This window comes from Nerophis ophidion, linkage group LG16 (assembly GCF_033978795.1).
Source record: "Nerophis ophidion isolate RoL-2023_Sa linkage group LG16, RoL_Noph_v1.0, whole genome shotgun sequence".
NCBI lineage: Eukaryota > Metazoa > Chordata > Actinopteri > Syngnathiformes > Syngnathidae > Nerophis > Nerophis ophidion.
Genome location: NC_084626.1, coordinates 24,710,428 through 24,728,554, shown reverse-complemented (window position 1 = coordinate 24,728,554; position 18,127 = coordinate 24,710,428). Strand labels below are relative to the sequence as shown.

General features: G+C 38.4%; 1 protein-coding gene across 1 annotated transcript in view; it reads right to left on the bottom strand.

Annotated features, from left to right (window-relative positions):
* The window catches only part of LOC133535178 (contactin-3-like), a 262,937-nt gene that overhangs the window by 102,790 nt on the left and 142,020 nt on the right, over nucleotides 1-18,127 (bottom strand). Inside the window, exons 6-10 of the mRNA XM_061874750.1 lie at nucleotides 17,593-17,796; nucleotides 13,465-13,567; nucleotides 13,157-13,341; nucleotides 6,851-6,987; nucleotides 982-1,111 (exon numbers count right to left, since the gene is read on the bottom strand). Coding sequence (XP_061730734.1) covers nucleotides 982-1,111; nucleotides 6,851-6,987; nucleotides 13,157-13,341; nucleotides 13,465-13,567; nucleotides 17,593-17,796 — 759 coding nt within the window. The remainder of the gene's footprint in view (nucleotides 1-981; nucleotides 1,112-6,850; nucleotides 6,988-13,156; nucleotides 13,342-13,464; nucleotides 13,568-17,592; nucleotides 17,797-18,127) is intronic.

Here is an 18,127-nt window from a genome sequence, read left to right as displayed (position 1 = left end):
TATAAAGGTATGTATGTATAAATATATATATATATACATATATATATATATATGTGTGTGTGTGTGTATGTATATATGAGGTAGATCACCTCGACTTGGTCATTTATTAAGTCATTGATTAACGTTGAAAAACTTATTGGGGTGTTACCATTTAGTGGTCAATTGTACGGAATATGTACTGTACTGTGCAATCTACTAATAAAAGTCTCAATCAATCAATCAATGAATGTCTACTGAGCCTATGGTGCTGTTAAGTTATTGTGGCTCAATTTGCCTTAATTTTTTTTTATTTTAATGTATTATTATTTAATATATAATATTGTTTTAGTTGCTTAAGAGATATTCCTATTGCTATTTTTATGTTTTTGTGCATTACTTGTTGCCGTAATCATTGAACGAACAGGTTACTCATCAGTTACTCAGTACTTGAGTAGTTTTTTCACAACATACTTTTTACTTTTACTCAAGTAAATATTTGGGTGACTACTCCTTACTTCTACTTGAGTATTAAATCTCTAAAGTAACAGTACTCTTACTTGAGTACAATTTCTGACTACTCTACTCACCTCTGGTTAGGACTGGGATGGCACTTCAGGTTCATAGGTGAGTCAAATACTTTTGGCAATATAGTGTATGTTCTGCATCGTTGCATTTTGTCAGGCTTGATTAAGCCCTGTCTGGTTTATTGAGGGAGAATATAAGTCCTCTTGCAGATGTAAGTCATTAGTAAAAGTAATCAAAGCTTGTAACCAAATCAATAAGTCATCAATATGCACGCACGATGTTACAACGCCTCGGTCTTGCAGTATCCGAATCGATAGGATGAAACACCTGACAGGAGAATGAGAGAGTCTTTCAGCCGGCGCATCCCGTCGTTAGAACAAATGAGTTGACGGACTGTGGCTGCCTGCTTTCATCTCAGTCAATGAGCAAACTCACAGACATAAAAAAGGAGCAAAAAGCACAAAGAGGACAACTTACCTAACACCGTTAGTTGGGCCGAGGAATAAATAACGCCGTGTTTGTTCTCGGCCACGCACTGGTACATTCCAGAATCGGACAGGTTTAACGCGGTGATGGAAAGAGCCCCGTTTTCGATGTGTATCCGGCCCTGTAAGGGGAAAGCCAAAACAGTTCAGCATATTCCTTGCAAACGCCGATCTAATATGTCCAAAGGCACAAAAGCAATTACTTGTGCTAAACCGGGAGAAGAGACACAGCCAGAAATGAGGGGGGGGGGGAGGATAAGAAGACTTGTGGCATTCCACTTATGTTTATATTGACATGGAGTAATATGTGAAGACATGCAAGGTGGGTGGGCGGGGGGGTGGGGGGGGAGAAACTGCTGCCTGCATCCTCGATACGTAATAGAAGACAGACGGACTGCATGTTGTGAACTTATTTGTTATTTGTTTCTGTTGTCGAATGGAGTTTAAATAGTCACATAAGAGTGGAGTTTTTTTTTTTTAGTATACACTAAGTCAGGGGTCCCCAAACTTTTTGACTCGGGGGGCGGCATTGGGTTAAAAACATTGTACATATGTATATATATATATATATATATATATATATATATATATATATATATATATATATATATATATATATATATATATATATATATATATATGTATATATATTCTGTTGCTGAATGGAGCATATACTCATATATATATATATATATATATATATATATGTGAGTATATGTGTATAAGTGTATATGTGTATGTATATATATATATATATATATATATATATTCTGTAGTAGAATGGAGTTTAAATGGTCACATGAGAGTGGAATTTTTTTTATTATTATACACTAAGTCAGTATATATATATATATATATATATATATATATACATATGAGTATGTGTGTATAAGTGTATATGTGTATTATATATATATATATATATATATATATATATATATATATATATATATATATATATATATATATATATATATATATATATATAGATATAGATATATCCATCCATCCATATGCTACCGCTTATTCCCTTTTGGGGCGCTGGCGCCTATCTCAGCTACTATCTGGCGGAAGGCGGGGTACACCCTGGACAAGTTGCCATCTCATCGCAGGGCATATATATATATATATATATATATATACATATATATATATATATATATATATATATATATATATATATATATATATATATCCATCCATCCATATGCTACCGCTTATTCCCTTTTGGGGGCGCTGGCGCCTATCTCAGCTACAATCTGGCGGAAGGCGGGGTACACCCTGGACAAGTCGCCATCTCATCGCAGGGCATATATATATATATATATATATATATATACATATATATATACATACATATATATATATATATATATATATATATATCCATCCATCCATCCATTTTCTACCGCTTATATATATATATATATATATATATATATATATATATATAAATATATATATATATATATATATATATATATTCTGTTGTCGATTGGAGTTTAAGTGGTCATATAAGAGTGGAGTTGTTTTTTTTAGTATACACTAAGTGAGGGGTCCCTAAACTTTTTTACCCGGGGGGCCGCATTGGGTTAAAAAAATGTGGTATGCGTATGTGTGTGTATATATATATATATATATATATATATATATATATATATATATATATATATATTAACATATAAGTATGGGGAATATATAATCACCATTAATTAGTTGTTTAATAACATGCAAATTAGTAACATATTGGCTCTTAATTAGTCATTATTAAGTACTTATTACTGCTTTATTCTGCATGGCCTTATTATACAACCAGTAAGCCATTAACTGTGAGTTAATTAACCCTAACCCTTTTTGCTTATTAGTAACCCTAACCCTAACCTCAATTCTAAACCTAACCCTAACCCTTATATGTTCCCGTAGTGTCCAAATACCTCAAAATTAAGTCTTTGTTACTTTAATAAGCAACTAATTAATGGTGAGTATGTTCCCCATACTCAAGCGTTACCATATATATATATATATATATATATATATATATATATATATATATATATGTATATATATATATATATATATATATATATATATATACATGTCATCATTTTCAAAATGGAGGAGGCTGATTTTAATACCGGTAATTTGAAATCGCATAAAGGGAAGAAGATTAAGAACTATTCACTAGGATTTAAGGTTCAAGCTTACATCACACACACATTTTTACTGCATGCCTTTGGTAAGTGCCGGAGTGAGACGAGGTTTTAAAATAATTAGAGCCCCGGCAGCAATTCAAGCAAATACGGTATATATATATATATGTATATATATATATATATATAGAACAGGCCAAAAGTTTGGACACACCTTCTCATTCAATTTGTTTTCTTTATTTCCATGAATATTTACATTGTAGATTGTCACTGAAGGCATCAAAACTATGAATGAACACATGTGGAGTTATGTACTAAACAGAAAAAAGGTGAAATAACTGAAAACATGTTTTACATTCTAGGTTCTTCAAAATAGCCACTCTATGCTCTTATTACTACTTTGCAAACTCTTGGCATTCTCTCGTTGAGCTTCAAGAGGTAGTCACTTGAAATGGTTTTCACTTTACAGGTTGTGAAGACTGGAGGGTATAGCGATGCCAGAAATGTCCCTTCGTGGATGCGTTGACATGAACACGGCAAGAGGTAATAAAATGTATAATAAAATGTATTCTAAATAACAAAAGGAGCTCTGAAAAGAAACACTGGAGCTAATAAAAAGGCAAACCAAAAACGCTAGTAAGAAAACTAGGAAGTACAAATAAAACAACTAAAATGGCACGTGGGCACAAAAAGATAAAACAAATCAACAGTATGTAAACTGGAATAAACAAGTGGCTTAGCGTGAATATAAACATAGAGAAGTAGCAGTCGTCACCTGTTACATGAGAGCAAATTATGAACCCAGAGGCTGGCTTAAATAGGAGGGTGATTAAACAAACAGGTGTGTGTGGACAAAGAGTAGCAGGTGGACTGATGAGTACCATGGTGACGGACTTCAGAAAGAGAATGAAACAAAGATGGAAAAATAAACAAAATGTGAAGATCCGAGTCACGGATCGCAACACAGGTGTCATAGTTGTGATGCCTTCAGTGACAATCTACAGTGTAAATAGTCAGGATAATTAAGAAAACGCATTGAAATGAGAAGGCGTGCACAGTGCAATCAGAAAAATTAAGAATCGACGAATCTGAAGTGAATTGATTTTTTCGATCACCCTTAATCGTTAAATATTCCAAGTTACCGGGAATCGGTGGTAGATGGGTTCAAACATGAAAGCATGGGTTTCTTTCAAGGGGAACATTATCACAATTTCAAAAGGGTTAAAAACAATAAAAATCAGTTCACAGTGGCTTGTTTTATTTTTCGAAGTTTTTTTCAAAATTTTACACCTCCCGGAATATCCCTAAAAAAAGCTTGTCCATTTCCCCGTGACGTCATACGGGGGTGCCAATACAAACAACATAGCGACATTAGCTCGGATTCAGACTCGGATTTCAGCAGTTTAAGCGATTCAACAGATTACACATGTATTGAAACAGATGGTCGGAGTATGGAGGCAGGTAACGAAAACGAAATTGTAGAAGAAACTGAAGCTATTGAGCGAATAGCTATTAACGCAATTCGGCCATAGCATGGGTGTACCTAATGAAGTGGCCCATAGCATGGCTGCCTTATTAGCATCGCCGGTAAAATGTGCGGAACAAACGATCAGGACTTTCGCATCTTGTGACACTGGAGCAACTTAAATCCGTTGATTGGTAAGTGTTTGTTTCGCATTAAATGTGGGTATCTAGTTTCATATGTACATACAGCTAGCATAAATAGCATGTTAGCATCGATTAGCTGGCAGTCATGCCGCGACCAAACATGTCTGATTAGCACATAAGTCAACAACATCAACAAAACTCACCTTTGTGATTTCGTTGACTTAATCGTTGCAATGGTAAAACATCTGGGTATTATCTTCGACCCAACTCTCTCCTTTGAGGCACACATTAAAAGCGTTACTAAAACGTCTTTCTTTCATCTCCGTAATATCGCTAAAATTCGCTCCATTCTGTCCACTAAAGACGCTGAGATCATTATCCCTGCGTTTGTTACGTCTCGTCTCGATTACTGTAACGTATTATTTTCGGGTCTCCCCATGTCTAGCATTAAAAGATTACAGTTGGTACAAAATGCGGCTGCTAGACTTTTGACAAGAACAAGAAAGTTTGATCACATTACGCCTGTACTGTATATACCTTTATATACATATATACATACATATATACCTATACTGTATATACCTTTATATACATATATACATACATATATACCTATACTGTATATACCTTTATATACATATATACATACATATATACCTATACTGTATATACCTTTATATACATATATACATACATATATACCTATACTGGCTCACCTGCACTGGCTTCCTCTGCACTTAAGATGTGACTTTAAGGTTTTACTACTTACGTATAAAATACTACACGGTCTAGCTCCAGCCTATCTTGCCGATTGTATTGCACCATATGTCCCGGCAAGAAATCTGCGTTCAAAGGACTCCGGCTTGTTAGTGATTCCCAAAGCCCCAAAAAAGTCTGCGGGCTATAGAGCGTTTTCCGTTCGGGCTCCAGTACTCTGGAATGCCCTCCCGGTAACAGTTCGAGATGCCACCTCAGTAGAAGCATTTAAGTCTCACCTTAAAACTCATTTGTATACTCTAGCCTTTAAATAGACTCCCTTTTTAGACCAGTTGATCTGCCGTTTCTTTTCTTTTTCTTCTATGTCCCAGTCTCCCTTGTGGAGGGGGTCCGGTCCGATCCGGTGGCCATGTACTGCTTGCGTGTGTATCGGCTGGGGACATCTCTGCGATGCTGATCCGCCTCCGCTTGTGATGGTTTCCTGCTGGCTCCGCTGTGAACGGGACTCTCGCTGCTGTGTTGGATCCGCTTTGGACTGGACTCTCGCGACTGTGTTGGATCCATTGTGGATTGAACTTTCACATTATCATGTTAGACCCGCTCGACATCCATTGCTTTCCTCCTCTCCAAGGTTCTCATAGTCATCATTGTCACCGACGTCCCACTGGGTGTGAGTTTTCCTTGCCCTTATGTGGGCCTACCGAGGATGTCGTGGTGGTTTGTGCAGCCCTTTGAGACACTAGTGATTTAGGGCTATATAAGTAAACATTGATTGATTGATTGAAATGCATCTGCAGGTTATCCATACATCTCTGTGCCATGTCTGCCTTAGCATCGCCGGTAAAACGTGCAGACACTCTGGCAAATTCAATGGGGGTCTGGCGGCAGATTTCTTGCCAGTGGTGCAACTTGAATCCCTCCCTGTTAGTGTTGTTACACCCTCCGACAACACACCGACGAGGCATGATGTCTCCAAGGTTCCAAAAAATAGTCGAAAAAACGGAAAATAACAGAGCTGAGAACCGGTGTTTTTAATGTGAAAATGAAAATGGCGGGTGTGTTACCTCGGCGACGTCACATTCTGACGTCATCCCCCACAGAGCGATAAACAGAAAGGCGTTTAATTCCGCCAAAATTCACCCATTTAGAGATCGGAAATTGGTTAAAAAAATGCATGGTCTTTTTTCTGCCACATCAAGGTATATATTGACGCTTACATAGGTGTGGTGATAATGTTCCCCTTTAAATAAGTGGCTCAACTCAATATTAATGAAATAGAAATCTGGGGTTTTGTGTTAATTGAGGTTCACAGAGCAAGTCATATGAAACATACTAAGATCCACACACCATGCAAGCCTGCATTCCCATTCAACCAATTTGCATTACCTCTGGCATCATCTGTTCTCCATTCTTCAGCCAGCTGTACGATGGTTTGGGTTTTCCATTGGCCTTGCATTCCCAGAAGAGATTTTGTTGGATGGACAGAACTGTGTCAGCCATTGTCTGGAACCAGTGAGGTTTGGCTTGGAATAAATGAGAGGATTACATTTTCAAACATGCTTCCCATTAAGGATTCAGGGACCAGAACTAGCACAGAGCTATGAAACAGCTTTTTAAATCTATGTACTAGGACCTGATAGTACAAAGTAGTAATGAGTAGTTTTTGACACTATAGGGGTCAGCAACCTTTTTGAAAGCAAGAGCTACTTCTTGGGTACTGATTAATGCCAAGGGCTACCAGTTTGATACACACTTAAATAAATTGCCAGAAATAGCCAATTTGCTCAATTTACCTTTAATAAATAAATCTATATACACAAAAAAATGGGTATTTCTGTCTTTCATTCCGTCGTACATTTTTTTTCCTGTTATGGAATAAATGATGAAACAAACATTTAATTGAACGATTTAAAAGAGTAGAAAACACGGAAAAAAATGAAAATTAAATTTTGAAACATAGTTTATCTTCAATTTCGGCTCTTTAAAATTCAAAATTCAACCGAAAAAAATGAAAAGAAAAACTAGCTCATTTGAATCTTTCTGAAAAACTTAAAACAAGAATTTATGGAACATCGTTAGTCATTTTTCCTGATTAAGATCCTGATTAGTTTTAAATGGGTTAAAAATCCACTTTGAAATAAGATTTAAATTTGATTCTACAGATTTTTGAATTGTAATCATAATAGGTTTGAAGAAATATTTCACAAATATTCTTCGTCGAAAAAACAGAAGCTAAAATGAAGAATCAAATTAAAATGTATTTATTATTCTTTGCAATAAAAAAAAATGATTCAAATTGTCAGGAAAGAAGAGGAAGCAATTTAAAAGTTGTGTTTAAAAATCCTAAAATAATTTTTAAGGTTGCATTTGTTCCTCTAAAATTGTCTTTGTGAAAGTTATAAGAAGCAAAGTAAAAAAATAAATGAATTTATTTAAACAAGTGAAGACCAAGTCTTTAAAATATTTTCTTGGATTTTCAAATTCTATTTGAGTACAAAACTCAAATAGAATTAAAAACGTCGACCAAAGCAAGACCAGCTGGTGCGATAGTGATGGTGATGATACCACTGGTGCCATATTGATGATGATGATGAGGATGATTGTATTGTTGTGTGATAGTGATGATGATGATGATACTACTGGTGCGATAGTGATGATTATGGTTGTATTGTCGTGTGATAGTGATGATAAGGATACTACTGGTGTGATGGTGACGATGATACTTCTGACGTGATGATGATGATGATATTGTTGTGTGATAGTGATGATAATGATACTAATGGTGTGATGGTGATGCTAATGATACTAATGGTGTGATAGTGATGATTATAATACTACTGGTGCGATACTGGTGATGATGATACTACCGGCGGGGTGATGATATTGTGTGATAGTGATGATAATGATTCTATTGGTGCAATAGTGATGTTACCACTGGTACCATAGTGATGATGATGATGATGATGATGATGATTATATTGTCGTGTGATAGTGATGATAATGATACTACTGGTGTGACCATGATGGTAATGATATTACTGTTGTGTTAGTGATGATGACAATACTACTGATGTGATAGGGATGATGATGAAGATACCACTGGTGGGATGATGATATTTTGTGACAGTGATGATAATGATACCACTGGTGCGATAGTGATGGTGATGGTACCACTGGTGCCATAGTGATGATGATGATGATGATGATGATGATGATGATTTTGTTGTGTGATAGTGATGATGGTGGTGATATTGTTGTGTGATAGTGATGATAATGATTCTAATGGTGTGATGGTGATGCTAATGATACTAATGGTGTGATAGTGATGATTATAATACTACTGGTGCGATACTGGTGATGATGATACTACCGGTGGGGTGATGATATTGTGTGATAGTGATGATAATGATACTACTGGTGCAATAGTGATGTTACCACTGGTACCATAGTGATGATGATGATGATGATGATTATATTGTGGTGTGATAGTGATGATGGTGATACTACTGGTGCGATAGTGATGATTATTATTGTACTGTCGTGTGATAGTGATGATAATGATACTACTGGTGGGACCATGATGGTAATGATATTACTGTTGTGTTAGTGATGATGACAATACTACTGATGTGATAGGGATGATGATGAAGATACCACTGGTGGGATGATGATATTGGGTGACAGTGATGATAAGGATTCTTCTGGTGCGATAGTGATGGTGATGATGATGATGATGATGATTATTTTGTTGTGTGATAGTGATGATGATGATACTACTGGTGTGATAGTGATGATTATGATTGTATTGTCGTGTGATAGTGATGATAATGATACTACTGACGTGATGATGATGATATTGTTTTGTGATAGTGATGATAATGATACGACTGGTGTGATGATGATGATATTGTTTTGTGATAGTGATGATAATGATACTACTGGTGTGATAGTGATAATGGCAATACTACTGGTGCGTTAGTGATGATGATGATACTACTGGTGGGGTGATGATATTGTGTGATAGTAATAATAATGATACTACTGTTGCGATGGTGATGATACCACTGGTGCCATAGTGATGATGATGATTGTATTGTTGTGTGATAGTGATGATGATGATGCTACTGGTGCAATACTGATGATTATGATTGTATTGTTGTTTGATAGTTATGATAATGATACTACTGGTGTGATGCTGATGATGATACTACTGACGTGATGATGAGCATATTGTTGTGTGATGGTGATGACAATGATACTACTGGTGTGATCGTGATGGTAATAATACTACTGTTGTGATAGTGATAATGACAATACTACTGGTGCGATAGTGATGATGACAATACTACTGGTGTGATAGGGATGATGATGATGATGATAATGATACCACTGGTGGGATGATGATATTTTGTGATAGTGATGATAATGTTACTTCTGGTGCGATAGTGATGGTACCACTGGTGCCATAATGATGATGATGATGATGATTATATTGTTGTGTGATAGTGATGATGATGATACTACTGGTGTGATAGTGATGATTGTGATACTATTGACGTAATGATGATGATGATATTGTTGTGTGATAGTGATGATGATGATACTACTGGTGCGATAGTGATGATTATGATTGTATTGCCGTGTGATAGTGATGATAATGATATTACTGGTGTGATGGTGATGATGATACTACTGACGTGATGATGATGATACTATTGGTGTGATAGTGATGATTATGATTGTATTGTCGTGTAATAGTGACGATAAAGATACTACTGGTGTGATGGTGATGATATTGTTGTGTGATAGTGAGGATAATGATACTACTGGTGTGATGGTGATGCTAATGATACTACTGGTGTGATAGTGATGATGGCAATACTACTGGTGCGATAGTAATGATGACATTACTACTGGTGCGATAGGGATGCTGATGATGATGATGATACCACTGGTGGGATGATGATATTGTGTAATAGTGATGATAATGATGCTACTGTTGCGATAGTGATGGGACCACTGGTACCATAGTGATGATGCTGATGATTATATTGTTGTGTGATAGTGATGATGATGATACTACTGGTGCGATAGCGATGATTATGATTGTATTGTCGTTTGACAGTGATGATAATGATACTACTGACGTGATGATGATGATGATATTGTTGTGTGATAGTGATGATAATGATACTACTGGTGTGATAGTGATGATGACAATAGTACTGGTACGATAGTGATGATGATGATGATGATGATGATGATGATGATGATTGTATTGTGTGATAGTGATGATACTACTGGTGTGATAGTGATGATTATGATTGTTTTGTCGTGTGATAGTGATAATAATGATACGACTGGTGTGATGGTGATGATGATACTACTGACGTGATGATGAATTTGTTGTGTGGCAGTGATGATAATGATACTACTGGTGTGATGGTGATGATAATTATACTACTGTTGTGATAGTGATGATGACAATACTACTGGTGCGATACTGAAGAGGGCGTACTCGTTTGTGGGGTGGTGGTCTAGGGAGTGATTATCCCTCCCACTCCAGGTCCCTGCTGTCCTGCACACGATGTCTATTCCTCATCAAGGCCCCATGGCGGGGGCCACAATTGTGCACACCGCTGAAAGACTGCAATCTATATGACTTTGTCTTATTTGGAGTCGTCACGATTATTTATTCTAAGCAAGGTCGCCGCAGTCATTAATTTCCTGCAAAGTGTGGGTTGACGGCATTAATTGAATTATACGTTCTATTCCTACACGTTCTCATAATAAATTGACTTTTTTCACCCTCATTTTTGAGTCATTCAGATTATTTATTTAATACAAGGTCGCCGCTTTCATTTATTTTCACAATGAGACGGTATGAAGTACAGTAAAGGACACACTCTGCCGTGCACATAAATCAGTCCAGGAGCGAGCTCTTTTAATTTGGGATCATTCTTAGTTTTTGTATTTTATTTCCCCCTGGGATCATTAAATAATTTGGTGTGAGTGATCGAAATGCGGTCGTTCTATGACTCTGCTATGCTTTGCTCGTGCATGTCCATGCGGGGGAAATCATGGTAAACTGTCGGCGCCCTTTTCAAATGGTGCCAAAAAAAGGTGAAATGTACACATATCGTATTGTACAAAACCCAAAACCAGTGATCAATCGTCCTGTCCCCCCCTTAGCAGAAAAACAGCCCCAAACTATGATGTTTCCACCCCCATGCTTCACAGTAGGTATGGTGTTCTTGGGATGCAACTCAGTATTCTTCTTCCTCCAAACACGACGAGTTGAGTTTATACCAAAACGTTCTACTTTGCTTCCATCTGACCACATGACATTCTCCCAATCCTCTGCTGTATCATCCATGTATCCATTTTGGTATAAACTCAACTTGTCGTGTTTGGAGGAAGAAGAATACTGATAAATGCTTCAAAATGTGATATCGGAAATTATCGGTATCGGTTTCAAAAAGTAAAATGTATGACTTTTTCAAACGCCGCTTCAAACACAACAGAACAAATACTCAGAAACCCCCTTGCAGCACTAACTCTTCCGGGACGTTACAAAAAAAACCCTCCCTACCTCCAACGCCTCCCCCCACCTCAACAACAAGTTGAGTTTATACCAAAAAGTTCTATTTTGGTTTCATCTGACCACATGACATCCTCCCAATCCTCTGCTGTATCATCCATGTATCCATTTTGGTATAAACTCAACTCGTCGTGTTTGGAGCAAGAAGAATACTGATAAATGCTTCAAAATGTGATATCGGAAATTACCGGTATCGGTTTCAAAAAGTAAAATGTATGACTTTTTCAAACGCCGCTGTACGGAGTGGCACACGGACGTAGGGAGAAGTACAGAGCGCCAATAAAGCTTAAAGTCACTGCCTTTGCGTGCCGGCCCAATCACATACTATCTACGGTTTTTCACACACACAAGTGAATGCAATGCATACTTGGTCAACAGCCATACAGTTCACACTGAAGGTGGCCGTATAAACACTGTTACAAATATGCGCCACACTGTGAACCCGCACCAAACAAGAATGACGAACATATTTTGGGAGAACATCCACACTGTAACACAACATAAACACAACAGAACAAATACTCAGATCCCGTTGCAGCACTGACTCTTCCGGGACGCCACAATAAAAACCCTCCCTACCTCCAACGCCTCCCCCCACCTCAACAACAAGTTGAGTTTATATCAAAAAGTTCTATTTTGGTTTCATCTGACCACATGACATTCTCCCAATCCTCTGCTGTATCATCCATGTATCCATTTTGGTATAAACTCAACTCGTCGTGTTTGGAGGAAGAAGAATACTGAGTTGCATCCCAAGAACACCATACCTACTGTGAAGCATGAGGGTGGAAACATCATGCTTTGGGGCGGTTTTTCTGCTAAGGGGACAGGACGATTGATCCGTGTTAAGGAAAGAATGATCAGGGCCATGTATCGTGAGATTTTGAGCCAAAACCTCCTTCCATCAGTGAGAGCTTTGAATGGTTGACCAAATACTTATTTTCCACCATAATTTACAAATATTTTCTCACAGTTGAAGTGTACCTCTGATGAAAATTACAGACCTCTGTCATCATTTTAAGTGGGAGAACTTGCACAATCGCTGGCTGACTAAATACTGTTTTGCCCCACCGTAAATAATGTTTACTGACCGTGGAAAGAAATTCGACCCCGTGCAGCGTTTTTGCCACGTCGGTTCTCAGCAACGCATTCATACGTCCCGGCGTCTTCCTGTTGAAAATGCGGGATTTCCAAAACAGCGTTGGAGTTTTTCATCTTGACTTTGCTGGGGAACGGGACTCCACCGGTTCTTCTCCAGCTAATTTCTGGAACAGGGCTGAGAATGAGCAGAAATCGGTTTGATTCTGTTAGAATAGAAACTACACCTTAGAGTCAATTGATGACAATCAGAATAAATGAATAGTGCAAGGTTTTTTTTTAAACCTGAATCATGACTTACTTTCCCAAAGCAAAACATTCCAGTTTCACAAGTGACTCTTTCGCCGCCGGGACCGAGTCGGGGAAATTCACTTCTATTTTGGGTTCGTATTCCCCCATCACTCCTTCAAAACAGAGACAAATAAAAAAAGCATTTTTGCAGAAATACTTTAAAAGTAGCCATGGACAATATACTGGATGAAAGGCAGAGCAGTAAACCGTGACTGCAGAGTTGGTGACCAGTACGGGGACATAAGGAGGGTGTTGTGGGTGTAATCAAAGGTGGCTCATAAAAGATTTAGGAAAGACATTAGGCCAGGGGTAGGGAACCTATGGCTCGAGAGCCAGATGTGGCTCTTTTGATGACTGCATCTGGCTCTCTGATAAATCTGAGATGACATTGCTTAACACGAAAAGTAATGAATAATTCCACTTGTAATCACAGTGTGGCCCTGCGACGAGGCGGCGACTTGTCCAGGGTGTACGACGCCTTCCGCCCGATTGTAGCTGAGATAGGCGCCAGCGCCCCCCCGCCACCCCAAAAGGGAATAAGCGGTAGAAAATAATAGTATCACCATCATCATCATCATCGCTATCACAACATTACCATCGCCATCACACCAGTAGTATCATTATCATCACTGTCGCACAACAATATCATCGTCATCATCACGTCAGTAGTATCATCATCACCTTTTACACAAGCAATATCATTATCATCGCTATCACACGACAATACAATCATTATCATCATCACTACTATGGCACCAGTGGTTCCATCACCATCACTATCGCACCAGTAGTATCCTTATCATCACTATCACACAATATCATCATCCCACCAGTAGTATCATCATCATCACTATCGTACCAGTAGTATCATCATCATCGCTATCACACGACAATACAATCATTATCATCACTATCGCACCAGTAGTATCATCATCATCACTATCACACAATAATACAATCATCATCACTACTATGGCACCAGTGGTTCCATCACCATCACTATCGCACCAGTAGTATCCTTATCATCACTATCACACAATATCATCATCCCACCAGTAGTATCATCATCATCACTATCGTACCAGTAGTATCATCATCATCACTATCACACAACAATATAATCATCATCATCACTATGGCACCAGTGGTGCCATCACTATCGCACCAGTAGTATCATTATCATCACTATTACACAATTACATCATCCCACCAGTAGTATCATCATCATCATCATCATCCTCGCTATCACAACAGAGGTATCATTACCATCACCATCACACCAGTAGTATCATTATCATCACTGTCGCACAACAATATCATCATCATCATCACGTCAGTAGTAACATCAACTTTTACACAAGTAGTATCATTATCATCGCTATCACATGGCAATACAATCATTATCATCACTATCGCACCAGTAGTATCATCATCACCAGTAGTATCATTATCATCCCTATCACACCAGTAGTATCATCATCATCACTATCACACAAAAATACAATCATCATCATCATCAACACTATGGCACCAGTGGTATCATCACCATCACTATCGCACCAGTAGTATCATTATCATCACTATTACACAATTACATCATCCCACCAGTAGTATCATCATCATCATCATCATCGCTATCACAACAGAGGTATCATTACCATCACCATCACACCAGTAGTATCATTATCCTCACTGTCGCACAACAATATCATCATCAGGGGACGGCGTGGCGCAGTGGGAGAGTGGCCGTGCGCAACCCGAGCGTCCCTGGTTCAATTCCCACCTAGTACCAACCTCGTCACGTCCGTTGTGTCCTGAGCAAGACACTTCACCCTTGCTCCTGATGGGTGCTGGTTGGCGCCTTGCATGGCAGCTCCCTCCATCAGTGTGTGAATGTGTGTGTGAATGGGTAAATGTGGAAGTAGTGTCAAAGCGCTTTGAGTACGTTGAAGGTAGAAAAGCGCTATACAAGTACAACCCATTTATTTATCATTTATCATCCCGTCAGTAGTATCATCATCACCTTTTACACAAGTAGTATCATTATCATCGCTATCACACGACAATACAATCATTATCATCACTATCGCACCAGTAGTAACATCATCATCACTATCACACAACAATACAATCATCATCATCATCACTATGGCGCCAGTGGTTCCATCACCATCACTATCGCACCAGTGGTATCATTATCATCACTATTACACAATTACATCATCCCACCAGTAGTATCATCATCATCGCTATCACAACAAAGGTATCATTACCATCACCATCACACCAGTAGTATCATTATCATCACTATTACACAATTACATCATCCCACCAGTAGTATCATCATCATCATCGATATCACAACAGAGGTATCATTACCATCACCATCACATCACTATCACACCAGTAGTAACATCATCATCACTATCACACAATAATACAATCATCATCATCATCACTACTATGGCACCAGTGGTTCCATCACCATCACTATCGCACCAGTGGTATCATTATCATCACTATTACACAATTACATCATCCCACCAGTAGTATCATCATCATCGCTATCACAACAAAGGTATCATTACCATCACCATCACACCAGTAGTATCATTATCATCACTATTACACAATTACATCATCCCACCAGTAGTATCATCATCATCATCATCGCTATCACAACAGAGGTATCATTACCATCACCATCACACCATAATCACGTCAGTAGTAACATCATCACCTTTTACACAAGTAGTATCATTATCCTCGCTATCACACGGCAATACAATCATCATCATCACTATCGCACCAGTAGTATCATCATCATCACTATCACACGGCAATACAATCATCATCATCACTATCGCACCAGTAGTATCATCATCATCACTATCACACGGCAATACAATCATTATCATCACTATCGCAGCAGTAGTATCATCATCATCACTATCACACAACAATACAATCATCATCATCAATATGGCACCAGTGGTTCCATCACCATCACTATCACACCAGCAGTATCATTATCATCACTATCACACAATATCATCATCCCACCAGTAGTATCATCATCATCACTATCGTACCAGTAGTATTGTCATCATCACTATCACACCAGTAGTATCATTATCATCACTATTACACAATTACATCATCCCACCAGTAGTATCATCATCATCATCATCGCTATCACAACAGAGGTATCATTACCATCACCATCACATCATAATCACGTCAGTAGTAACATCATCACCTTTTACACAAGTAGTATCATTATCCCCGCTATCACACGGCAATACAATCATTATCATCACTATCGCACCAGTATTATCATCATCATCACTATCACACAACAATACAATCATCATCATCAATATGGCACCAGTGGTTCCATCACCATCACTATCGCACCAGCAGTATCATTATCATCACTATCACACAATATCATCATCCCACCAGTAGTATCATCATCATCACTATCGTACCAGTAGTATTGTCATCATCACTATCACACCAGTAGTATCATTATCATCACTATCGCAGCAGTAGTATCATCATCATCACTATCACACAACAATACAATCATCATCAATATGGCACCAGTGGTTCCATCACCATCACTATCGCACCAGCAGTATCATTATCATCACTATCACACAATATCATCATCCCACCAGTAGTATCATCATCATCACTATCGTACCAGTAGTATTGTCATCATCACTATCACACCAGTAGTATCATCCATCCATCCATCCATCTATTTTCTACCGCTTGTCCCTTTTGGGGTCGCGGGGGATGCTGGAGCCTATCTCAGCTGCATTCGGGCAGAAGGCGGCGTACACCCTGGACAAGTCGCCACCTCATCGCAGGGCACCTATATCGCATATACAGTGCTATTCTACACTTTCAGCTTTTGTACACCTTGAAAGTTGGTGGTTCCCAATCAAAAATAGTCAATCAAAAGTAGTTCTGTGGACAAGTATTTTCTTTGGTTTGTTACATGCACTTCATTATAGACAGTGTAGACGTACGGGCACCAGTATCGGACTTGAAACAAATCATTGACTGTATTGCACCATTTCCACGGACAGTGTTCATGGAAGTAGAGAAGGTGATTCCTTCCACTTACCGTCACTCCTGAGGACCAGCGGTGTAGGAGAGCTCAACATCTTCTCCTTCGTGACGCTGTTGTTGACCGCACAGGTGTAGTTGCCCACATCCGAGGGATCCACCATGGCGATGTACAAACTTCCGGTCTCCTGCGAGATGAAGCGGCGACTGTCTTGTTGCACAAAATGCGGATATTGATTGAAGATCCACGCAAAAGTCAGCTCTGGAACAAAAAAACGGAAAAAAAAAAAACGGCGCTACCGTGACAAGTTGTCAAAGTGGTCGTCGTAGTTAATGAGAGAAACTGTTTGCTACCATGACTTTAAAGGGGAACATTATCACCAAACTATGTAAGCGTCAATATATACCTTGATGGTGCAGAAAAAAGACCATCTATTTTTTTAACCGATTTCCGAACTCTAAATGGGTGAATTTTGGCAAATTAAACGCCTTTCTGTTTATCGCTCTTTTAGCGATGACGTCAGAACGTGACGTCACCGAGGTAACACACCCGCCATTTTCATTTTCACATTAAAAACACCGGTTCTCAGCTA